This window comes from Heliangelus exortis, chromosome 2 (assembly GCF_036169615.1).
Source record: "Heliangelus exortis chromosome 2, bHelExo1.hap1, whole genome shotgun sequence".
NCBI classification, from domain to species: domain Eukaryota; kingdom Metazoa; phylum Chordata; class Aves; order Apodiformes; family Trochilidae; genus Heliangelus; species Heliangelus exortis.
In genome coordinates this window covers 56,213,666-56,240,330 of record NC_092423.1, presented here as the reverse complement: position 1 = coordinate 56,240,330, position 26,665 = coordinate 56,213,666, and the positions used below count along the sequence as shown (strand labels likewise).

Sequence of the window (26,665 nt, the reverse complement as noted above, 5' to 3'; positions counted from 1 at the left end):
GAGGATTCCATATTCTCTCAGCAAACCTCCCAGCCTTCCCACACCAACTTGCAGGAGCGGAGACAATGAGAACACGTCCCTGCCTGACAGAAAAAACTAAATGGAGCAGACATGTTCCCTTAAGAAACACAGCACCTTCAGTGCCCTTGCAGAACAGCTGTGGGGCCCTGCAGAAGGAACCAGCTATTAGTTAGGAAGATTGCTCGCAAAGGCCAGAAGTGCCAACAAGACCAACTCTTCCCAGGCAAGCTACCAAAAATAACCCTGAAAACAAAAATAGGTGGGTCGTTGTTGTGGCAGACTCCCTCCTGAGGGGTGCAGGGGTCCCCTCCCACTTTATAGGGAAGTCTGCTACCTCCCTGGGGTGCAGATGAAGGATTTTATAGGTAAATGTCCTACACTGGTGAGGCCCTCATATTATTACCTGCTCTTGGTCTTTCAGGTGGGTAGTAATGAGGTGAAAAGAAACCCAAAACCTGTAAAGAGAAATTTCGGGGTCTTGGTGTATTTGGTTAAGGATCAGGAGTACAAGCTGTATTCTCCGTCTCTCCAACAGTGGTAAAAAACAGGGAAATCAACAGGAAGAGAAAACTGATCAACTCATGGCTCTGGGGCTGGTGTCATCAGCACGTCTTTGGATTTATTGATCACGAATCACCCTATAAATCACTAGGTCTGCTGGCACCAAATGGGATGTGCCTGTCCCAGAGGATCGTGGGGAAGGAGTTAGTAAGTTAGAAGTCAGTAAAGCTCATAGATAGAGATTTGAAGGGGTAAAGGGATAAAACTAGGCCTTCTAGGCATAAGTCCAGGGCTAGGAAGCCAGGGTGTGTAGGATGGTGCGATAGCAAAGACTCCCACTTTGCCATCTCAGCTGTGATGGTTGACAGAGAAGCAACGGGAAATGAAGAAGTTATTAATGGTTTAGCAAGCAGAGGAATATCTGAGAAGGGACAAGTAGGTATTAGAGCCAATATCCACAAAAAGGTGTTGGAATCATGCAACTATACTTCCTGTGGGGCTCCAGACACTTCATCAGGGGCTCAGCTCAAATGCCTTTCTGTGAAGGCCCACAGCATGTGCAATAAGCAGGAGGAGCTGAAGATGCCTGCGTGCCTCCAGTGCTATGGCTTGATTGGCATTTCAGATGGAACAACTTCCATGACAGGTGTGTTGGATTAGAAGTGTTTAAGCTCTTCAGGAATAAGTGGCAGGGGAGATGAGGAGGGGCTGTTGCCTTCTGTGTCAATCAAGAACTAGAATGCATGGAGCTCCACCTTTTGAGTGATGAAGAAAAGACTGAGACCCTTTGGTTGAGCATGAAAGGAAGTGAAGGGGACATTACAGTGGGGGGCTGCTACAGACCACCTGACCAGGAGGACCAAGTGGATAAGGCCCTTTATAGACAGAGGTTGCTGCTTGTTCACAAACCCTGGTCCCCAGGGATAACACAGCAAGGCACAACCAATACAGGAGATTCCTGGAATGCATCAATAACTTTCTCCTCCATGTGATAGAGGAACCGATGAGGAGAGGTGCCATGCTCGACCTTGTACTCATCAACAGAGGAAGAGGTTCGTAGGGAATGTTAAGCTTATGAGCAGCCTTGGCTGCAGTGACTAGGAGTTTAAGATTTTCAGGGTATCAAAAAATGGGGTGCTTAGCAAGCTTGAAACCCTCAACTTCAGAAGGGCTGATTTTTGCCTCTTCAGGAACCTCCTTGGTAGGTTCCTGAAAGGCTTGCCATGGGACAAGACCCTGGAAGGAATGGGACCCCAGGAAAGCTGGTTGACTTTCAAGGATCATCTCCTCCAAGCTCAATGGCACTGCATCCCTAAAAAACAAATCAGGAAAAAAGGCCAGGAGGATGAACAAGGAACTCCTGGCCAAAATCAAACATGAAAGGGAAATCCACAAGGGGTGGAAGCAAGGACAGGTAACCTGGGAGGATTACAAGGAAATTGTTTTTGAAAACAGAAACCAGGTTAGAGAAATTGGAGCCCTGATGGAGTAAAATCTGACCTGGGTCATTAAAGATAATAAAAAAGGTTTTTAACAATATGTCAGAGAAAAATAAGAAAATCTGGGGCCCCTCCAGAGGGATATAGGTGACCTGGTTACCAAGTATATGAAGAAGACTGAAGTACTTAATGACTTTTTTGCTTCAGTCTTCACTGGTAAGTACTTAAGCCACACTATCACAGAACGCAGCGACTGGGTCTGGGAGAGTGAAGAACCACCCAGAATAAGCAAAGATCAGGTCTGCAATCACCTAGAGAACCTGAAAGTGCACATGTCCATGGTATCTCATATGTCAATGGGTCCTGAAGGAACTGGCAGCTGAATTTGCTAGGCCGCTAGCCATCATATTTGAGAAGTCATGGCAGTCTGGAAAAGTTCCCACAGATTGAAAAAGAGGCAATATAACCCCCATATTTAAAAATGGGAGCAAAGAAAACCCAAGGAACTACAGACCAGTCACTCTGACCTCTGTGCCGGGTAGTCATGGAGCAGATCCTCCTGACATCTGTACTAAGGCAAATGAAAAACAATAAAATGATTGGTGACAGGCAACATGGATTCACTAAGGGCAAATCATGCCTGAAAAATATGGTGGCCTTCTATGACAGAATTACAGCTCTGGTATAGGAAGAGCAACTGACATCATCTACCTGGACTTGTCCAAGGCATTTGACAGTGTCCCACATGACATTTTTGTCTTTAAGATGGAGAGACATGGATTTGGTGGATGGACCACTCGATGGATAAGGAGCTGGCTAGAACGTTGCACTCAAAGAGTTGTGATCAAAGGCTCAGCACCCACCTGGAGACCAGTGACAAGTGGGGTTCCTCAGGGTCCAGTGACAGGGTTCCTCAGGGTCAGGGTTCTGGGCCCAGTGCTGTTTAACATCTTTGTCAGCGATATAGACAATGGCATTGAGTGCACCTCCATTAAGCCTGCTGATGACACCAAGCTGTGTGGTGCAGTAGATTTATTTGAGGGAATGGATGCCATCCAGAGAGACCTTAACAGGCTTGAGAAATGGGCCAGTGTCAACTGCATGAAATCGAACAAATCCAAGTTCAAGGTCGTGCATCTGGGTCAGACCAATTCCAGGTGCAATTACAAGAGAGTAGCCCTGAACAGAACGACTTGGGAGTGCTGATTGACAAGAAGCTCAACATGAACTGGCAGTGCACTCATGCAACTCAGAAGGCAAACTGTATCCTTGGATGCATCAGAGGAGCACAGCCAACAGATCAAGACAGGTGATTCTCCCCCTCTACTCCGCACTCGTGAGACCCAACCTCAAATAGCATGTCCAGTTCTGGTGTCCCCACCATAAGAAGGACACAAATCCATTAAAACGAGTCCAGAGGAGGGCCAAAAAGATGATCCAGGGGCTGAAGCACCTCTGCTATGAGGAAAGGCTGAAGGAGCTGGGATTGTTCAGCCTATAGAAGAAAAGACTCCATCGGAGCATAATAGCTGCCTTCCAATAACTGAAGGGAACCTACAGGAAGGCTGGAGAGAGACTTTTCATAAGAGTGTCCAGTGATAGGACAAGGGGAAATGGTTTTAAATTGAAGAAGAATAGGTTTAGACTGTATATTATGAAGAAAGAAGTTTTTTAGTGCAAGGATGGTAAAACTCTGAGACAGAGTGCCTAGAGAAGTTCTGGGTGGTCTCTCCCCTGAAGTGTTCAAGGCCAGGCTGGATGAGGCCTTGAACAAGCTTGTTTAGATAAGAGTCATGTCTACCCATGGCAGGGAGGTTGGAGTAGATGAGCTCTAAGGTCCCTTACAACCTAAATCATTCTATGATCCTATGATTTAACCAAGTTGCTTAAATCACTTGTTCACCAGAGCAGGTTAGGTAACATGGCATCACAGAAACAAGTCGTCCAAAATTCAGCGGCTTTAATTTACAAAGCCTCTGTGTTGTCATGTTAATCCTTGGGGCAGTCTCACCCCTCTCTTTTCCTTTGAGCATGCCTTATGAAAACATTGTTCAAGATGGCACTGGTTCAGGGAAGAAGAATCACAGAATTGTTCTGGTGGGAAAAGACCTTTGAGATCATAGAGTCCAAGCATTAAACTAACTGTAAAGAGACCATTGCTAAAACATATTCCTAAGCACTACATCTGCACATCTTTTAAACACCTCTAGGCATGGTGATTAAAACACCCCGTTGGCAGCCTATGCCAGTGCTTAATAACCCTTACAGTGAAGAACTTTCTTCTAGTATCTAATCTCCCCTGGTGCTTCTGGAGACATTTTCTCTTGTTCTGTTGCTTGTTATTAGGGAGAAGAGATTGAGTCCCACTTCACTACAGCCTCCTTTCAGGTAGTTGTAGAGCATGGTAAAACTTCCCCTCAGCATCCTGCTCTCCAGACTACAGAACCCCAGTTTCCTCTGATGCTTCTCATAAGACTTGTTCTCTGGATCCTTCAGCATCTTCATTGCCCTTCTCTGGACTTGTTCTAGCACCTTGATGTCTTTGTTGGAGTGGGGGACAGAAAACTGAACAGCCTCACCAGTGCCCAGTACAGCCCTACAGTCACCTCTCTAGTCCTGCTGGCCACACTATTCCTCAAACAAGCCAGAATGCTGCTGGCCTTCTTGGCCACCTGGGCACACTATTGTCATATTCAGCCAGCTCTCAATCAATACCCCCAGCTCCCTTTCTGCTAGGAAGCTTTCCAGCCACTCTTCCCCAAGCCTGTAGCATGGCATGGAGTTGTGACTCAATTGCAGGACTAGACTCAACACCTGGCCTTGTTGAATCTCATCCAATTGGCTTCAGCCCATCTATCAAGCCTGTCCAGGTCCCTCTGTAGAACCTTCCTATCCTCAGGCTGATCAACACTCCCATCCAACTTAGTGTTATCTACACTGAGCATGCACTCCATTTCCTAATCCATATCACTGATAAAGATATTAAACTGGCCCCAATGATGAGCCCTGGGGAACATCACCTGGGAACATTATCAGCTGTCAGCTGGATTTAACTCCATTCACTACAATTGTCTGGAATGAGCTGTGCAGCCAGTTTTTAACCTAGCTTTTAACCTGGGCCTGGTGCCGTGGTTGTCCTGAACATGTTGGATAACACACAAGATGATCTGCTCCATAACCTCCTCCATCAGCAAGGTCAGACTAATAGGCCTGTAGTTTCCTGGATCCTCCTGGCCCTTCTTCTAGATGGGCATCACATTTTCTAACCTCCAGTCTACTGGGAAGGCCTGAGTGAGCTAGGACTGCTGGTAAATGATGGAAAGTGGTTTTGTGAACACTTCTGCCAGCTCCCTCTGGGATATACCAAAAAGGATATATCTTTGGGTGTATCCCCATGGACTTGTGTATATCTAAGTGGTGCAGCAGCTTGCTAACCATTGCCTCTTAGATTGTGGTGGCTTCGAGCTGCTTCCCATCCCTGTCTTCCAGCTCAGTGAATAACTGGTCCTACTACTAAAGACAGAGGCAAAGAAGTCATTAAGTACCTCACTTTTCTCCTCATCCTTGATCACTATGTTTCCCACTGCACCCACTAATGATGGAGATTCTCCTTTGTCCTCCTTTTGTTGCTAATATATTTGTAGAAGCATTTCTTACTATCTTTGACAGCTGCAGCCAGATTGGTTTCAAGTTGAAGTCAATCAATTTCTAATGATTTGGTCAAAGTCTGCCAACTGGAAGTCCAAGGTGGCAGTTCTGCTGACCTCCTTCTTCACTTCTCCAAGAATAGAGAACTCAATCATTTCATTGTTGTTATGCCCAAGGTGGCCTCCAAACATCACATCTTCCACAAGTCCATCTCTCTTGATAACCAGCAGGTCCAGCTGCTTGGGTCCCTCACCAGCTGCACCAAGAAGCTGCACCTCCACACACTCTAAAAACCTCCTTGACTGTTTCCTCTCTGCCGTTTCCTTTCCTTCTCTCTCTAATGTATACAGTAGCTAAAACAATAGCCATTCCACTTCTATGCTATTTAAACACAAGAAAAAGGCTTCTAAAAATAAAATATTCAGCATTTAGTCAATTTTAGTGATTTGTGACTCCGTTACAATGAATGTGACCCTGTCAAGTGATGGATAAGGAAAAAGGGGGGATGTAGGCCCTCAAGGTATTAACAGTGTTACCTGATCACCAATGCCTTTAGCAATGAAGAACATAAGCATACACACAAACCAGAAATGCCCACTTTGAATACTTTCTTCTTTCTTAGTGAAATGCACCTAGCTTTCTGAAAACTAAAGCTTCAAAAAAAAGGTTTTTCTAAAAAGCTCCAAGAAAACAGTTTCTCCAGTTACAGTGTACAATAATTTCTTCTACAATTACCAATGTATAGTTTCTGCTAGACTCACACAGGCAACACGCCTACACTCTAATATCTACATAAATTTGATATAAGACTGTATAATCCACAGACTGCTGCAACAAAGTATATGTATAGATACCTGTAACTTAATGTATAGATTTTTAACCAATGAAGATCAATATTTTTCTTCTGAATATTTCTGATTTATCAATAACAGACTGAGAGAGGGAGTGCACCCTCTGCAAGTTTGCAGATGACACCAAGTTGAATGGTGCAGTTGAAATGCTACAGGTAAGGGATGCCAACCAGGCTGACCTTGATGGGCTTGATGAGTGGACCTGTATGAACCTCATGAAGTTTATCAAGGACAAGTGCAAGGTCTTACACATGGGTCAAGGAAAACCTTAGTACCAGTATAGACTGGAGGATGAATGGATTGTGAGCAACCCCATGGAGGTGGGCTTGGGGGGTACTGGTGGATGAAGTACTGGACTTGAGTTGTAAACAGCCAAAACAGCTTAAACAGCCAATTGTACCCCAAGATGCATAAAAGGAAGCACAGCCAGAGATGATTCTTCAGTTCTGAGGCCCCAGCACATGAAAGACATGGAGCTGTTGAAGCGAGCCCAGACGAAGGTAGTGAAAATGCTCGAAGAGCTGGATCACCTCTCCTATGAAGAAGGATTGAGAGAGTTGGTGATGTTCAGCTTAGAGAAGAGAAGGTTTCATAGAGACCATATTGTGGCTTTTAAATTTTAAAAGGAGGCTTATAAGAAAGATGGAAAGGGAGTTTTTACCTGGGTCTGTATTGACAAGATAAGGAATAATGGTTTTAAACTAAAAGATGGGATTAGATACAAAGAAGAAAATCTTTACTATGAGGATGGAACAGGTATACCAAAGAAGCTGTGAATGTCTGCTCCCTGAAGTATTCAAGGTGAGGCTGGTCAGGGTATTGAGGAACCTTATCTAGTGAAAGATGTCCCTGAACCATAAGGGGGGGATTAGACTTAATGATCTTTAAAGGTTCCTTCCAATTCAAACTATTGTATGGTTCCTTGATTCTAATTTTTATTGGAGGTTTCCTCTGAGCTTGTAATACCTGTAATATTTGGTTTGATATGAAAAGAGATATCTGTAATTGCTTCTGGATAAAGGAAAGCAATACTGCAGTGGGCAACATCCAGAAAGAAAGAACTATAAGCAGCCATTTCTCTTGTCTCTGTCACAGATGAGTTGAACTTGTTCAGCACAGACATACAAGTTACATATATCATTATCTCATACTTCTTGACTCTCTAGAGCATTTCCGTTTTAACGAGCCTTGAGTCATCCCTCCAGGACCTTCTGCACTCGGATTTCTCCCGTGATCCCTACAGGAAGGTACAGCGTTCCTGGGGACTCTACAGCCCTCCTGCAGCACTGCAGGAAGTGCCTACACTTGCTAAAACTGATCCTGTGGAACCCTGTGGCTTGGTTCAGGTGGAAGCAATCCTTTTATATGTCACTCTATGTGGTGCTCAGAAGACAAAATCCTGCCAAGTTACACAAGACATTTAAGAGCTTGTAGATGGTAAATTCTCACTTTTAACAGTTCTCAATCATGTGCTTTGTGCACTTGAATAGTCCTGCTGGTTTACATGGAGCCACTTGTATAAACAAATACTCAGCAAATAAGGGGGGATTGTATGTCCCTTTTTTTTTCTTTCCACTTGGATCATTTCTTTAATTAGACTACAACTTATAATATGAATGATATTTTAATGGCATAAGTTTTCTCCAAAAGGAACTTGTAGGGTTGTTTTTTTTCCTTAGAGATCAACCAAAATTTAAAATTATTAATAATTTTATCTAAAACACTGTGGTGATGAAGATGCCCAGAAAATAAAAGAAAGAAGTTAAAACTAAAAACAAAGAGACAGTTGTTTTTAGTGAACGGGCTGAATTGCTGAATGGTCTCCACTCAGGGCATTTTTTTGAGCTGAAACACAACTTGAAATTACTTCATTGAATTACAGCTTCTCGGTCAGGAGTAATATGTTTTTATAGTAGTCCCTGTGTATATATATATTTAAACTGCAAGCTCAACTCTGTAGGGCCAGTTAAGACTTAAGAAAATAAAAATCCTACATTACTTAACCTAATCTTAGGAAAGAGTTGTTTATTGTATGTTACAAACCATATTCCTGAGCATCACCAAAGAGATGTTCTGCTGGGGAGTCTTCACAAGTAAAATGATACCTTCACTGTGACCTGGGCTGGGGTCACCCCACGTAAGATAACTTCCATAGTGTGTGAAAATGGCTCCTGAACTCTATATAGACTGTTTTCTTCTCAGGAAGCACAGATTGTGATTATTGATCACAGTTGTGATTATTTCACCTTCCTGATACTTGAATTTAGTGTCTTCACTGAGTTCACACTATAATTATTTTGGATATGCATTTGCATGTCTTGTTTTTTATATTGCATTTGAATTAAGTTGCTTGTTTCCATTTAAAATACATGCGCTCACACATTTCCTACCATGTAGCAATTACATTCAAAAACTTTACAAGGTAGCAGATATATAAAAAGCCTCATTTGTTCCTCTTCAAGAAAAATTGAATCTTTTCCAAGATCATTGTGTAACATACATGTATTCCACAGAAAACAAGCAAGAAAAGAAGCAGAGTTTCTGCAGAGTTTGGTGATAAATGACTGATTGTGATGATTCCTTTTTATCTTGGGAACCTTCCATTGATAAATATATTCTGTTTTAACCACTACCTTTACATAGTGTACACAGGAGATAATCAAACTTGCTTGGGAAGTGTTTTTTGTTCCTTTTTCAAAGTCATAAAAACATACAGGAGGTTGGAATGGATAACAACATTTTCTTGTATCATTATCTCACTTCCAAAATAAACTGAATTTGGGTCTAGTGATCTTACCCTTTAGACATGAAACTGTTACTGAACAGAGAGCTTTGATGGTCTTTGAAAGCTACCAGTTAATGGACTGTTAGAAAGAAGGAAAAAACAGTTCTTTCTGTATGGTTCACTTAACCTTCAAATAATACATAAAAAAATTACAGAACCGTCAAAAAATTGCATTAGGAGAAACTAAATAAAAAAAGGGGGGAAATGCAAATAAAGGTGATAAAAGGTTAACAAAAAAAATAAGATCACCTATTTTAAAACTATAAAAACTAAATGAAAAACAGTGATTTACAAAACAAGAAAAGAAATATCAAGTGGCAAAAAACCATTTCAGATTGTGAACTGTCAGTATTTGTTTCTGCAAGCTCAAGCAGTAAGCATGAGCATTGTGCAAAGGATCTGGTTCTATTGGAACTAAAAAATTCAAACTCTGGAATTGAAGGAACATGGAGGGGTTTTGGAGGAGAAAAAGGCTTTTCCCCACAAACCACTAGAGTTCCCAGGCCCCTTGCAAGTTCTGCCATTCAGAATTGTCCTTCTGTGTGGAGACTCAAGCAGTCAGTGCTATTCTATGGCCCTTATTCATTGATATCCTTAGAACAGTCTCAAACGGAAACACAAAGTAAGTTTTACACTAGCCCACCATCCACACAGAGTTCTTCGATTAGTGTGGAAAAAGTTTATTGCTTTGTACTGAAGAAAGAAAAATAAAATCGTAGGTACTAAGGTGGAGGTCTGAAGTGATTTCTAACAGAAGAGAGTTATTTATGAGTAAAATAAATTTCTCTCCTTACTAAAGGTCTGGGAAGAGCTCATTGGAGCATGACATAAAACTGAGGGTTCTGCCCTCAGCATGAAGAGGTGCGTTTCCATTCCGTTCCAGAGGTGCAGTCATACAACAGATATTTGATAGTTGCTGAAATATTTACCAATTAATTGATAAACCAGGACTGTGTATCTGAAGTAAGCAAGTATGTTTTATCAGTCTTTCACTCTTACAGGGGTATATATGTATATAAATATATATATCCACTGTATTGTATACCCTATTTTTCTTGGGGAAGGTAGCTGTATGAATCTCCTCATATTTTAGGTTGCTGGTGAGGTTTTTTTAAATTGTTGTTGGGGGTTGTTGCAGCTTACTAATTACAAGCTTACTTCCCTAGGTTTTCTGACACTTCCAGATATTTTATGGGAGAAAAAGAAAGTGTTGTAATAGGAAAGGTAAAAGCGCATTTCAGTTTCTGTTTTCCATTGTGTAGCTTTGAGGTTAAAAACTCCATGAATTTAGAACAGTAAAGGGGCTTTTTTTTGTTTTGTTAGAATAGTGGTGTCTTACAGAACAAAAGGGTAAGTCATAAGAATATTGGGATGGTCTGCTCAGTATAGCACTGAACTACCACTACTCAAAAGGAAAAAAGTTGTGTTCACTCCTTAAAAAATGCAAGCACACATTATTGCCACTGACAACCAGCAGCATTTCCCAGAGATATGCAGTAGTGCTGCTCTCCACACCTGGTGACATGATGGCAGCTGCAGGGAGTTCTCTTGCATAGCTCACATCTGTAGAGTCACACAGCTATTTGGGTGAAACTCTGGTCTACCAGTACCTGCTAGCAATAGCTTGCCGGCTATTTACTGGGACACTGTCCCCCTCCCCCTTTATCTTTTTTTTAAATACCGTAGTCGAGTGGCTGAAATAAAAAGTAATCGTTTATTTTAGTACAGATAATAAGGATGTCTCCTGTTTTCAGTTCTCTTCTCTGAGGATCTTCCCTTTTACATTAAAATTAAACCAGCTTACTTTTTCTCCATCTTGCCCTCTTAATGTCAGAGAAAGAATGCACCACTCCAGAAATAATATTCAGGTTCAAGATCTTCTATGAACTCCACATCGAAGCAGTGAGTAAGCCACAGAAGCTTTAGTGGCTGTGTGAAACACTATTTCATGTAGAGGAAAAAAAAAAAAAAAAAAAAAAAAAAAGGGGGGAAAGAAAGGTACTCTTGGGGTTACATTTCAAAAGGATCTCAGCACAAGAGAGAACTTGGAAGCATTAGAAGCATTATAATCAACCACTCCATCTGCAAAGCAGTGTCATTTAAGACTACCTACCCAATGCAGAGATACATACAATATATAAATGTACAAATCAGTATATAATTATTGGCTTGCCTTGAATGTGAATCTAAGTGCAACTAACAGTAGTATATATTTCATAGCACTGTGATGGCACCACTGTGCACAATGGCTATAATTATATATGCAACGTGATCACCAGAGGGACAAAGAAGGTAGGAGGCACCAAAGCCACAAAAATCTTGCACACAAGATACTATATTAAAAGTAATCGATCTATCGGAAAATAAAAATGTGTACAAGTTACTATGCAGACTAAGTACTCCTATTGGCTGCAAACAAAATACAGTAAGAAAAGAATGACTACTCATTTGAAAATGGTTGTCTGCCTCCCAGCACCATTTTTCTAAAGCCATTTATTGATGCAGACTTCTTCTGAGAAGTCTATTACCTTCTGAGAAGACTATTAAGTCTTCCTAGTGGGCCAATTCTCCCCTTCTGCATAAATGATAAATCTCCACTTGACAGCTTGCTTTTTTCTTGGAAACTCAACTGCAATTGTATTTCACTGTATTTGCACTATATATTATCTGCTTTAAACTATTTCATAGAATCATAGAATTTTCAGGGCTGGAAGAGACCTTTAAGATCATCTACTTCCAACACCCCTGCCATGGGCAGGGACACTCCCACTAGATCAGGTTGCTCAGAGCCCTGTCCAGCCTGGCCTTAAAAACTTCCAGGGATGGGGCTTCCACCACCTCTCTGGGCAGCCTGTTCCAGTGTCTCACCACCCTCATGGGGAGGAACTTCTTCCTAACTTCCAATCTAAATCTACCCTCCTCTAGTTTGAATCTATTCCCCCTAGTCCTATCACTACCTAACATCCTAAAAAGTCCCTCACCAGCTTTCCTGTAGGGCCCCTTCAGATACTGGAAGGCTACAATAAGGTCTCCTTGGAGCCTTCTCCTCTCCAGACTAACCAACCCCAACTCTCCCAGTCTCTCTTCATAGCAGAGGTGTTCCAGCCCTCTGATCATCCTCGTGGCCCTTCTCTGGACACACTCCAGCACATCCATGTCCCTCCTGTAACAGGGTCTCCAGACCTGGATGCAGCACTCCAGGTGGGGTCTCACAAGAGCAGAGCAGAGGGGGAGAATCACTTCCCTCGAGCTGCTGGCCATGCTTCTCTTGATGCAGCCAAAGATCTGGTTGGCTTTCTGGGCTGCAAGTATACCCTGATGGCTCATGTTGAACTTCTCATCCACCAGCACTCCCAAGTCCTTTTCCTCAGGGCTGCTCTCAAGCCAGTCACTGCCCAGCCTGTATCAGTGCTTGGGTTTGCCTCGACCCAGGTGCAGGACCTTGCACTTGGTCTTGTTGAACTTCATGGTGTTGGCATGGCCCCACCTCTCCAGCCTGTCAAGGTCCCTCTGGATGGCATCCCTTCCCTCCAGTGTGTCAGCTGCACCACAGTTTGGTGTCATCAGTGAACTTGTTGAGGGTGCACTCAATGCCACCATCCATGTCACCAACAAAGATGTTAAACATAATTGGTCCCCAACACTGATCCTTGAGGGACTCCACTTGTCACTGGCCTCCACTTGGACATGGACCCATTGACAGCCACTCTTTGGATGTGGCCACCAAGCCAGTTCTTAATCCACTGAGTGGTCCATCCATCAAACCCATGTTTTACCAGCTTGGAGACCAGGATGTTGTGTGGGACTGTGTCAAAGGCTTTGCTCAGATCCAGGTAAATGATATTGTCTATTGATGCTGTGACCTTTTCATAAAAGGCCACAAGTTTTGTCAGGCATGATTTGCCCTTGGTGAAGCTGTGTTGATAATATCCAGTCACCTCATCACTATTTTTCAGCTCCAGCAGTGTCTCCAGGAGGATTTGTTCCATGATCTTTCCAGGCACAGAGGTGAGACTGACTGGCCTATCGTTCCCTGGGTCTTTCTCCTTTCCCTTTTTGAAAATGGGTGTTATGTTTCCCCTTTTCCAGTCAGTGGGAACTTCATTGGACTGCCATGACTTTTGGAATATAATAGACAATGGTTTAGCAACCACATCTGCCAGTTCCCTCCGTTCCCATGGGTGTATCCCATTGGGTCCCATGGACTTGTACACTTTCAGGTTCCTCAGATGGTCACAAACCTGATCTTCACTTATAATTGGCAGTTCTTCTTTCCAACCATGGCAATCGTTGTCTGTGACTTCAGGAGTGTGGCTGGAGCCCTTGCCAGTAAAGACTGAGTCACTGAGAACCTCATCCTTCTCTATATCACTTGTCAGTAGTTCATCTCTTTCCTTTCTGAAGGGGCCCACAACTTCCCTAGTCTTCCTTTTGCTGTTAATATGCCTATAGAAATTTTTGCTGTTCCCCTTGATATCCCTGGCTAGATTTAATTCTAACTGAGATTATTTAATGGGATACATCAATCCTACCTAACGTTGTCATGCCTTTGAATGTAAATCTTGTGAAAAATCCTTTCAGGAGGCTTCAGAAAATCTTCCTTCATTTCCATTGCAACATTCCTGGGCAAAAGACTCATCAAGAGACGTTCCTAAAAGAAAATGTAAACAACGTTAGTTTTGTAGTATAGCATTTGACCATTATTTAAACCAGCATAGACAAAAATTTTCCTAACCTAGTCTGCTTTCTGAGAATTTGTGCTGTGTAAATAATATGAACCATTTTCTCTCAAACTTCTGCAGCCTATGTGTCTTTTTAAAGACTTCTTCATTAAAAAAAATATAAAAATACTACACTGAAAGGGAAAAGCTAGCTTCCAGAGCAGACAATTGTCCCTAAATTTCATTAACGTCAATGACAGTAATAACAACTTACTTTATTATTACTAGCATTTATCTGCCTAGGAAATATTTCCCAGGATCATTTGCTATCCTTTTGTGTGTCCTATTTCTGAACCTAATGAAAGTGTTACATTACAAGGACTACAGCAGCTGGTTATTATGCAGTGAAAGTGGATGATAAACTTATCCACAATCTGACTCACCAGAACAGTAATAAATGTGCAATTTTAATGGTATCTTATTTAGTGTGGTCAGTATCTGTCCCAATCAGCTCAGTAATGGCATGCATCAGAACAAACCCCTGCTTAAACAGATCTCTTCTTGCTATACACACAGAAAGGTTTTTAGCATGGGTTGCTGACCTTCATAAAGAAAGACTTCTCTTTTGGAGATGGTCAGTATTGACTATAAAGGCCTATGTAGTTTTTAGAGCTTGGTGGAAATCCTATATCAAATTGTGGTGGCTGGCATTTTTCATTAAAGATTAAAAAAAAAAAAAAAAGAACTGGAAGAACTGTACAGTCTTTACAAAGTCAGTTAGCAGTCTCAGATTCCCTGTGTGAAGAAAGACTCAGGCATGGCTTTCCTAAAGGACAGTCACTGCTGACCTTTTTGGCCAAGAAAGGAAGTAGCATCAGACTACAAAGAATTGTCACTGGAAAAGAGACTGGAAAAGGTAAAAAAGAACCCCAGAATGGAAAATATCAAATCACTGAAAAAAAATGAAATCACTGGAAAATAATATAAGAGAAGTCTCACTTTTTTGTGCAAAATCTAATCTGTTAAGCAAAGTAGTACTGACATTCAGGTAAAGCCTAAGGAATGATCAAAGACTCAGAGGACTGACTTACCACTCAGAGGACTGGAGTGGTAAGATTGAATTAATGGGAAAGAGCTCCACCTGGATCTCTATTCAGCAAGTCCTACCATAGTTGCCAGTTTTTTTTCATTTACACCTGTATGGTTGATTTGATTATAAAAATAATCTGAAACCATACTAAAAGGAAAACTAGATGTGCACGGCTGCAGACTGCATTGAATGGAACAAGTAACTGCACTGATGTAAGGCTGGTCACATTTTTGGTGACATTCATGCTTGAGTCGTTATTGTCTCTGATGGGCATCGGTAGTGACAGAAAAGAATTGAAAAAGTGAGACAGGGAGCACTAATCAATTAGCAACAGCTTTGATTAGAATCTTAGAATCTTCCAGGTTGGAAAACATCCTTGGCATCATTGAGTACAACTATCATCGCTACTCTACAAAGTTCTCCCCTAAACCATATCCCCCAGCACCAAATCTAAATGACCTATTCAGGGTTGGCGATTCAACCACTTCCCTGAACAGCCTATTCCAGGGCCTGACCACTCTTTCTGTGATTTTTTTTTTTCCTAATGTTCAATCTAAAGCTACCCTGTTGCAGATTGAGTCCATTTCCTCTTGTTCTATTACTAATTACCCGTGAGGAGAAACCAGCACCAACTTCTCTACCATGTCCTTCCTAGTAGTTATAGAGAGCAATGAAGCCTCCCCTTAGCCTCCTCTTCCTCAAACTAAACAGTCCCAGCTCCTTCAATCGTTCTCCTTAAGATTTATCCTCCAGGCTCTTCACCAGCTTTGTTCACTCCTGTACACTCGCTCCAACACCTCAATATCTCTGTGATATTGAGGTGCCCAAAGGTGGACACAATACTCAAAGTGTGGCCTCCCCAGTGCTGAATAAAGGGATACAATCACCTCCCTACTTCTGCTGGCCACACTATTTCAAGTCAGGATGCCATTGGCTTTCTTAGCCACCGGGGCACACTGCTGGCTCATATTCAGCGCTTGTCAATTAGAACTCCCAGGACTCTTTCTGCCTGGCAGCTTTCCAGCCACACTTCCCCAAGCCTGTAGCGTTGCATGGGGTTGATGTGGCCCAAATACAGGACCTGGCACTTGGTCTTGTTGGAGCTCATGCTGTTGATGCTGGCCCATTGATCCAGTCTATCTAAGTCTCTCTGTAGAGCCTACGTATCCTCATGGTGATCAACACTCCCACTTAACTTGACATCATCTGCAGACTTCCTGACAGTCTATGTCCTAATCAAGACCACTAAAAAAGTGTTAAACAGAAATGAGTCCTGAGGAACGCCACTTGTTACTGGCCACCATCTGGATTTAACTCCATTGATCACCACTCTTTGTGCCCTTCCACCCAGACAGTGCTTGATCCAACAGATTGAATGATCATCCAGGCCATGAGCAGTGAGTTTTCTCACAAGAATTCTATGGGAAACAGTGTCAAATGCTTTCTGAAAGTGTAGATAGACAATATCCACAACCTTTTCCTCATCCAATAGCCAGGTCATCTTGTCACAGCAGGAGATCAGGTTCGTCAGGCAGGACCTGCCTTTCATAAACCCATGTTTATAAACCCATGACTGGGTCTGATCCCTTGCTGGTCTTCTATATGAATGGCACTCAAGATGATCCGCTCCATGACCTTCCCTGATGCTGAGGTCCGACTGCTAAGTCTGTAGTTTTCCAGATCCTTCTTTCTGCCTTTCTTGTGAATGAGTGTTACATTTCTATCTTCCAGTCCATTGAGACCTCCCCAGTTATCCAGGATTTCTAGTAAATGGAAAGTGGCTTGGCAATCACATCTGACAACTCTCTTAACACCCTTGGGTGTAACACATCTGGCCCCATAGACCTGTGTGTGGGCAGGTGGTGTAGCAGCTCACTGACCACTTCCTCTTTAATTGTGATGACCTCATTCTCCATCCCCTCCTTGTCTCCTAGAACAAAACAACACTCATGTGTTGGGAAACTGTCTGGAAGAAAACAGACACGTGAGCAATCCTGACTATTTAGCTTTAGCTAGAGTAAACTAAGGGCCTTGAGACCCAGTTGCAAGGTTACGAAAGATGAGCTATGGGAAAAAGATAAGGGAACTGGCAGTAGAAAAGAAGAATAACAGGATAATGAGGTAGCCAGCAGAAGTTCTGTGAGAACAGAATTTGTGTCCAAGATATAGCCACCTGCAAGATATCGTTATATAAACAAAGGCTCTATATAAAGCAAGTGTCCACTGTTAATAAATGACTTCACTTTAACCATATTGGTGACTGCGTGTCGTCCTTTAAGCCTCCGCGGATTTTTTCCCACACTCATGCTGCTTACTTTCTTACAGGTGACAAATGATGTACTGAGGTGGCCTCAACATGTGGCATATTCCAAAACACAGGGTCTAGTAGAGGGAAAAGTATTTCTATATTTTCATGTTTCTTAATTGCCTGTTGATGCTGTTTGGACTAATTACAGCTGATTTCTACTAAAAATTTATATCTTGGCCCCATGACCAAATGATGCTTTTTGTACTCTTCTTCTACTGGAAATATTCACTCAGCCTTTACATGGTCTACAGTGAAATCATATGCTGAAAAAAAAAGATTTTTTGCAGAGGCTTTAGTTGTCTGTCAATGATTTTACATTCCCTGAACAAATCACACTAAGAAAATAAAATGACAGTTGAGGACCTGTATCTTCTACATTCACATCATTTTTCATTAGATATGAAGCATTGCTAGAAATAAGAGAAGTAACATTCATTTGACTTGAAGACAAGTCAAAATGTGCATAGCAAGCCCAGTAGGAATTGTGCAGTGTTACCTTGGCACTATTCAACAAATAGCACCATTACACACACAACAAAGAAGGAAAATATGCAAAAGCAGACAAATAAGAAAAACCCCACATTTGCCATCGTTAGTGGTCAAAAAGACCCTATATCACTACCTATTGCTTGAAACATTCTCAACCCTAATTGCAAGTACAAGCTCCTGTACTGAAATTCTCACCACAGGTTGGACCTGAGGAAAAAATTTAAGTCTTGTAGTTACTCAAGACATGGCTAGACAAAGCCACAGTTGACCAAACCTGTGGATCAAAATCAGGGGGAAGGCCAATAAGGCTGATATCCTGGTGGGAGTCTGTTACAGACCACCCAGCCAGGATGATGATTCTACAAGCAGCTGGCAGATGTCTCAAAACCACCAGCCCTTGTTCTCGTGGGTGACTGGATGTCTGCTGAGAACTTCACACAGCAGAGTAGAGGCAGTCTAGGAGATTCTTAAGAGTGTATAGAGGATAATTTCCTGCTCCAGCTGGTGAATGAACCTACCAGGGATGGGGCCCACTAAACCTGTTCAAAAACAGAGAGGGGCTGGTGGGAGATGTAGTGGTCAGAGGGTGTCTGGGGCACAGTGACCATGAAATAATAGTTTTCAATAGTCAGGGATGCAAGGAGGGCCATCAATAAAAACTCTACACTGGACTTCTGGAGGGCAGATTTTGGCCTATTCAGAAGACTGATTCAGAGTGTACCCTGGGAAACAGCCCTTGAAACAAAAGGGGTCCAGGAGGGATGGGTCTTGAGGGAAGCAAGTCTTGAATGCTCACGAGCAGATGTCCCTGTGTGCCGAAAGGCAAGCTGGAGGGGACAATGACCAGCCTGGCTGAACAGGGAGATACTGAAGAAAATTAGGGTAAAAGAGAGAACTTACAGACTATGGAAAAAAGGGATGGCTACTCAGGAAGAGTTTAGGAATATAGTTAGGTTATGTAGAAAGAAAATTAGAGGCAAAGCCATGATTTGAACTTAATCCTGCCACTTCTATTAAGAGTAACAAAAAGTCCTTCTACAGATACATCAAAAGGAAGGGCAAGGAAAACCTCCATTCTTTGTTGGACATGAGGGGAAACAGTTATCAAAGATGAGGAAAAGGCTGAGGTACTCAGCATCTTCTTTACCTCAGTTTACAACAGTAAGACAGGGTGTCCTGAGGACAGATGGCTTCAGGAGCTTGTAGAGAGAAATCAGAAGCTGAACAGCCTCCCTGTAATCCTGGAAGGAACATTTTGTGACCTGCTGAGCCACTTGGATCCTCACAAATCTATGGGACCAGACGGGATCCACCCCAGGGTGATGAGGGTGCTGGTGGAAGAGCTCACCAAGCTGTTCTCCATCATTTATCAACAGTTCTGTCTCACTGGGGAGGTCCCAGATGATTGGAAGTAGGTGAATGTCACACCAGTCCACAAAAAGGGATGAAACAAAGACCCAGGAAACTCCAGGCCTGTCAGCCTGACCTCAGTGCCTGGCAGGGCTATGGAGCAAATCATCCTGGGGGCAATCACACAGCACCTACAGGATGGACAGGGGATCAGACCCAGCCAGCATGGGGTTAGGAAAGGCAGGTCCTGTCTGAACAACCTGATCTCCTTTTATGATCGGGTGACTCACCTGGTGGACGGCTGTCGGTGAGAGTCTATCTACCCGGACTTCAGCAAAGCCTTTGACACCATCTCCCACAGCATTCTTCTGGGAAAGCTGTCAGCCGAGGGCTCAGACTGGAACTGCCGGAGGCCCTCAGAGAGTGGTGCTGAATGATGCTGATCCAATTGGCACCAAATGGTGTCCCCCGGGATCAGTGCTGGGCCCGGTTCTGTTTAATATCTTAATTAATGATCTAGATAAGGGGATTGAGTCCACCATGAGCAAATTTGCAGATGACACTAAGTTGGGGGAGAGTATGGATCAGCTGGAAAGAGGAGGGCTCTGCAGAGGGACCTGGACAGACTGGAGAGTTGGTCTGATTCCAACTGGATGAGGTTCAACACAGTCAAGTGCCAGGTCCTGCACTTTGGCCACCACAAGCCCATGGGGAGCTCCAGGCTGGGCACAGATTGGCTGAGAGCAGCCAGGCAGAAAGGGACCTGGGAGTCTGGATTGACAGGAAGCTGAACATGAGCCAACAGTGTGCCCAGGTGGCCAAGAAGGCCAATGGCACCCTGGCCTGTATCAGGAACAGCGTGGCCAAAAGGTCCAGGGAAGGAATTCTGCCCCTTTACTCATTGCTGGTGAGGCCTCAGCTTGAGTGCTGTGTCCAGTTCTGTGCCCCTCAGTTCAGGAAGAAGACTGAGGTACTGGAGCAGGTCCAGAAGCTGTGAAGGGACTCCAGTCCAAGTCCTACAAGGAACAGCTGAGGGAGCTGGGGTTATTTCGTTGTTTAGAGAAGAGGAGGCTGAGGGGAGACCTCATCACTCTCTACAGCTCCCTGAAAGGAGGGTGTAACCAGGTGGGGGTCCGTCTCTTCTCCCAGGCAGTTTTCAGTAAGACAAGAGGGCATGGGCTTAAGCTCTGCCAGGGGAGGTTTAGGTCAGATATTAGGAAGAAATTCTTTACAGAGAGGGTGATCAGGCATTGGAATGGGCTGTCCAGGGACGTGGTGGGTTCTCTGTCCCTGGAGATTTTTAAGAAGAGACTGATGTGGCACTCTGTGCCATGGTCTGGTAACCACAGTGGCAGTGGATCAAGGGTTGGACTTGATGATCTCAGAGGTCCCTACCAACCCGGACAATTCTGTGATTCTCTGATTCTGTGCAGGGGTGGTGGGACTGGCTGGTCTCCCTTCTGACTATTGTGTACTGAGGGAGAAAACATCACAAGGGCATGGAGAGCCTGCGGGTTCCTGGGGAGTATGGAAGCCATCACACCATCCTTTCCCACACAAGTGCGGCTTCTAAAACAGCAGGGGAGCTTAAGACTCAGTTTGCTTAAGCAGTAGTATGATTTCTCTTTCCTGAGATGGGAAGCTGAAAGAAGCAAGCAGACAGCAGAGACTCTTGAAGCAAATTTCTCTCATCTGTGTGCTGTATTCTGCCCCAATGCTCTTTTTAGCTTTCTCCAATTTGGAGGCTTCTCAGCACAACCCCCTCTGCCATTCCCATTCCTGGCCTGGACAGATTCTCTCACCCAAACCCCAGCTTTGCTTTTATGGGAGTTCCCAGTGCATCTTTCCAATACGTTTCTTGTGCCTATCTCCACATAAAGATGCCCTTCCCCTCCCATATTGAAAATAATTGTCTTTCTTATTTTACTGCTTCTTCTGAACACTTATTACTCTCTCAAAGTCCCTTTGAAATTTTCTCCTTGATTTATAACTTCATGCTGCTCCTCAAAATATACTTACCCAGTGCAATACCACAATCTATTCCTGTCATACAAATTTGGTTTTAAATCTACCTGGGAAATGACTGTAATACATTTTCAAATTCCCATATCAAGTTGTAAATCATTTATGAATTCACTTCCCCTTCATCAGAAAAGAAGACAGAAATGCAGAAAAATGTCCTAATGTTCACAGCCAATTCCTTTCTTCATATTCTTGCTGTGCAGTTGGATAACCCCTCACAAATTTCTACCCATGAACAGGATGCACTTGCTTTCCTTTTTCATGCTAAATTGTATTCCTGTAGATTATCATATGAGATGAATAGAAAACAAAATGGAAATTGACTTTATAGTCAGTACAGAATGTTTTATCAAAGGAAACAGTTGATGCCATTTTTCTGAGTTACATAAGATAAGAAACCAGAGGAACTGTAGCATTGCTTCAAACCTATGGGCTCTCACATTTTTCTGTCTCTTTGAATATCTTTTCTCCTTTTCCTCCCATGTTACTCTACATGCACAACTAATGGAATTCATTTTGAGAATGAAGTTACAGTCTGTACCTGCTGAAGCCTTGCAGAAAATTTTTACTGCTTTCAGTCCCAGGAGAACAGGACTCCAACGGATTAAACTCAGTCTCTTTTAGTCAGCTTTCCTGACTTTCTCCTGAGCTGCTTCTTACAGCCAGCCTGGTGGTATTGCTACCCTCACCCACCAGGGAACCTGGGCATTACATGTGTCTTCGCAGACAGCTCTGTGCCATGGACCTTGCTCAAAATGGGACTTAGAGGTTCCCAAGCTCATGCTTGGGAAAACAGTAACTCTGGATGACATTCCAGATTCTGTCCTTTTATCACATTCCATGGCACTGAAGCCCATTATTCAGGACAGACTGAGTGCCCATGGTTCCCTGCTTTTTGGATTTTCATAAGGACTTTAAAAAGAAAGAAAGAAGAAACATGTAACAAAACCAGGTTTGGCACTTTTGTTTCGTGGCTGAAAATATAATAATATTTTTGGTTTTTATAGTAACACACCAACACACCAATTTTTGCAGTTCAACACAGATCTTTTGTTATCGCTATATTTAATGGAAAGTGTCACTATAATTAGAAGGCTTTTCTTTTTTTTCCTGGAGAATACAAGCAGCAGACATGCCTATGAAATATTAATAAGACATTTTCAAAGTCAACTCATCTAATTTTGAGATTCAGATTCTACTCAGTCATATGGGACTCCAAAGTATTAAGTATTATCACCTGCTATCTAATTACACCTAGGTAAGTTCAGTCTTGTGTCATTTTAAAAACTACTGTTTAGTGGGTTATTGGTCTCTGTCATCCCTATATTACAAGGGTAATGCACAGGCATTTTAATTTCCTGTCAGGAAAACACTTAATGAGAGAAAAAAACCCTAGTACAATGAATGAAAGAACAACTTTGTGTAGAACTACAGAGATTCATTTATACTTTCTTTAAGATGGAAAACAAAGACAGCCTTCATTATAAATGAAAATGAGCTTTCATTAGTGCATTATTTTCAATTAAACTATGCTATACTCTTTCTTCCAAGTAAATTAAAAAAATTCTGTTCGAGATGGTTATTTTTTGACGCCACAAGGTGGCAATGTTTCAGAACATTCCTGAGATTTCTTGTAAAATTTTATTTATCAGCAAGTAATTATTAAGATTATATTCATAAAATAAAATCCATAAAGTTGCCTTTCAATGCATATATTTTGAGTTTTGTTTTTTTATAAGATGATGGCAAAAAAAAAATACTTTTAGTAGCTGATTGATATACCATGTATGAGCCGCAATATGGATTCAGGATAAGTAGACTTGTACTAGTCCAATTTGATATCTTTAGATAGTAAGTTAATAGTAAGGTATCTCTGGCAAGGGGGTTGAACTAGATGATCTTTTGAGGTCTCTTCTAACCCCTAACTTTCTGTGATTTGTGATTTCTGTAAACTTATTATTTTTGTTTAAGTAAAAAAAAAGCAGGGTATATTATCAGTATAGTGTTTAATGAGGCATTGAAAGGTTCCAATAGAAAAGGTATGACTTTCTGAAAGAAGTAAGGGAGGGTGGTATCTTGCCTAAAACAGACATAAATGGGCAGCATGTATTTCAAAAGCATTGAACTGGGGAGCGGACATAAAACTCCTCAATGGTACAAAGTCTGCAGGAAGTGGAATTGACCTGGTACTGGGACTGTGGCACTCTCTGCTTTTTGTCTGCTCCATGAGATAAGACACCCTTCCTCACCACACTCTTCTCCAAAACTCAGGTATCTCCATCAGCTCCACAGAGATATGTGGCAAACCTGCTGTGGTCTGTTCTGGCACGTTACCGGGAAATAGGCTCAACATCAGGGAGCAGGGGGAGAAAGGCCACAGACATCTCCAGTCCTCTTTCCTTGCTGCTGGAGCAAACACTCTGAAGCTGAGGGTCCAGAATAAGGGAAGAAATCAGAGGAACATTAAGACACACTGCTTCCTGCACTAGTATAAGGGCTTCACCTGAAAAAAACCCAAAACACCTTAGACTGTATTTTTTTTTTTGTGCCATTTAACAGGAGGTGGCCTCTCTTTTCTTTCACAGAAGGCTGAGCAAAAGAAACAGGCAAAACATGAGTACCTGTGTGCAACCAGCATATATTATCATACAATGGAATGAAAGCAAAGTGCCCAGCTCAGTATCCTGTTCTTGGAGATAATTTGTGCTTAAGCAGTAACATAGCAGCTCTGGAACCATTTGGCAAACCATTTGGGTGGGTAGGACACCTGCTGGCATGTGAAGTACCTATGTGGTAGAGCTGCTTTTCCAAGTGGCACAGGAGTTGTAACAAGCATGTGCTAAAGCATTAACTAGCTTTTTGTTATAGTTAAGACACTTTAAGAAGTCAAAATAATTCCGTGGACAGCAATAAAAATGCATGTAAGAGAACTTTCATAGTCACATTTTAAAGATCCTTATGAATCCTACTGCTGAGGGAAGAACATCAGGAAACACTCCTGAGGATGCAGTACTTTATGCTGTGACATCCTAATAAAACCCATACCAGCAGCGCATGAGAGTCCAGACAGTACTGCTTTATGTATATTGGGCTAGGATTAGAAATCACTCATCCGAAAGTACTTCTAAAGTATTTGTATTACTATTTAATCTATGGATCTGATGCACTACAGCTAGTGTTGCTACCCATGATAATTTACCTTAACAACTGTTATCCACAACCTGTTGTAAACTGTAGTTTTTTAGTCTTTTAATTAATTTTTAAATGTAGTTTATTTTTAATCATGTAATGACAGGTTTGTATTCTCTTATTTGTTCCTCCTATTCTATTCTCTCTTATGGAAAATACACAGAGGAAGTTGGAAAAATAAGCTAAAAAATTCAGAGTCAAACAACACCAGCATATATAATTGACAGGTTTTTGAAGTAGAACATATTAGAAATGTTCCAATATTTATTTCAAAACTCCTAACAGCCATTTTTAAACTTAGCTGTGTATGTTTGTCTACTCTACCCAGTGTAAGTAGTATTTATTGTAAGAGCTTAATATAGGTATCATAGAATCATAGAATTAGCCGGGTTGGAAGGGACCTCAGAGATCATCTAGTCCAACCCTTGACCCACTGGAGCAGTTGCTAGACCATGGCACTGAGTGCCACATCCAGTCTTTTTTTAAATGTCTCCAGGGACGGAGAATCTACCACCTCACCGGGCAGTCCATTCCATAGCCTAATCACCCTCTCCGTGAAGAAATTCTTTCTAATATCTAATCTAAACCTCCCCTGGCGCAACTTAAGACTGTGTCCTCTTGTCTTGTTGGAGGTCATCTGTGAAAAGAGTCCAGCTCCCACCTCGCTACATCCTCCTTTCAGGTAGTTGTAGACAGCAATGAGGTCTCCCCTGAGCCTCCTCTTCTTCAGGCTGAACAGCCCCAGCTCTCTCAGCCTCTCCCCATAGGGCCTGTGCTCGAGTCCCTTCACCAGCCTGGTTGCCCTCCTTTGGACTTGTTCCAGGGCCTCTACATCCTTCTTAAACTGAGGGGCATGACTATATGTGATACATACATCTGTAGAAAAAAACCTGTAACAAACAGCAGTCCAAGGCTGCTGTTAAACTCTATTAGAATGAGTATGAGTGACTACCTAGACTTAGGCTAAAAAGCAAAGTTGATACATCCTACTTTCGTGTCTAGAAATATGTTCACACCTCGTATCAGCAAATGAAATGACTGATTACTGATTTAATAGACATACTAACATCAGGAAGCTTTCAGGGGGTGAAAAAAAGTTAAACCAAATTGCTATAGTATTGATCTGCCCTACCTTTTTAAGTCTTTTTAAAGTCTTTAATAGATTTTTCTCTAATGCCATATGTTACATTTAGCAAATTAAAGGCATGTGGGTAGACTAATACAACTACAATTCAATAAAAATATATGTACTTTGTAACATTCATAATTCTATGATTTTTCCTGTGTTATACTGGGTTTCTACACTTTGACATTGCAAATCCAGTTGCAAGGCACCTATCATCTTTATCATATCGCTGTGTAGCCCTAAGTTAGGTGTCCCCCTGTAGCCACTCCCAGGAAAAAACCTCATCTCATTTTCAGCAAAGTGTTCAGGATAGAAAGGGTGAACTACCCTTGTACAAGTCTATTACTGCCCATAGGTTAACATGTTAAATTACAAGCCTCACTTTTACTTGGCTAAAGTTAGGTAAGAAGAATCCCAGGGGTATACAAAGCAATGTATCATCTGGCACTGACCACTTTCAGATGAGATATTTATTCTGCATAAAGAAAGGTGTAACAGAACTGTAAAATTAGAACACATTTATTTGTTTGCTATTCCCTGCCTTGCAAGGGGCAATAAGCATATTGAAGCTGAAGCCTTCCACTTGAAGGTTTGCATTTAACCTGAATGGTCTAAAATTTATTGTTTGCTGTATTAAGGACAGACACGTGCAGGACTGTTGCAGGAATGGGAATTACCATATGCTAGTTGGTGGAAAGCTTCTGGGCAATTACTGCTGTGTGGCAGACAGAGATGTGCCTCTTTACAACTTTTACCTGAGAATGGTGGAAGACAGACCATTAGCAGGATAAAGGTGGCCAACAGTCCATTTCAGTTCAGTGTAAGGATCTAAACATTCAAAAGTGGCAAATGAAGCAAAGAGGGGGACAAGTTTCCATCTCTGCTGCTGCTAAGAAGCATTGCTGGCCAGTCTACATGAGTAGGTGTGAATCCCAGCAGTTCAAACTGATAAACTGAAGCTGTTTCATTACTTCTTTTCATTTTTTCCTGATCCTAGAAAAGAACAAATAGATTCTTGAATGTGGACCTTCCTGTGTAAGGTAGTTTGAATGCACAATAAATTCAATGTAAAACTTCCCTGTAACACAGGACATAGTGCTAATGTGGTACAGGCTCACCCTGTCAGCTAAAATTTGTTAGTTCCTACATTTTCAAAGGTTCACTGGCTAGCTTTTGCAATTTGTG

At 42.2% G+C, this 26,665-nt stretch overlaps 1 protein-coding gene across 1 annotated transcript in view; it reads right to left on the bottom strand.

Moving 5' to 3' along the window:
- The window catches only part of ADCY1 (adenylate cyclase 1), a 143,157-nt gene that overhangs the window by 69,829 nt on the left and 46,663 nt on the right, over positions 1-26,665 (bottom strand). Inside the window, exon 3 of the mRNA XM_071736231.1 lies at positions 13,778-13,896. Coding sequence (XP_071592332.1) covers positions 13,778-13,896 — 119 coding nt within the window. The remainder of the gene's footprint in view (positions 1-13,777; positions 13,897-26,665) is intronic.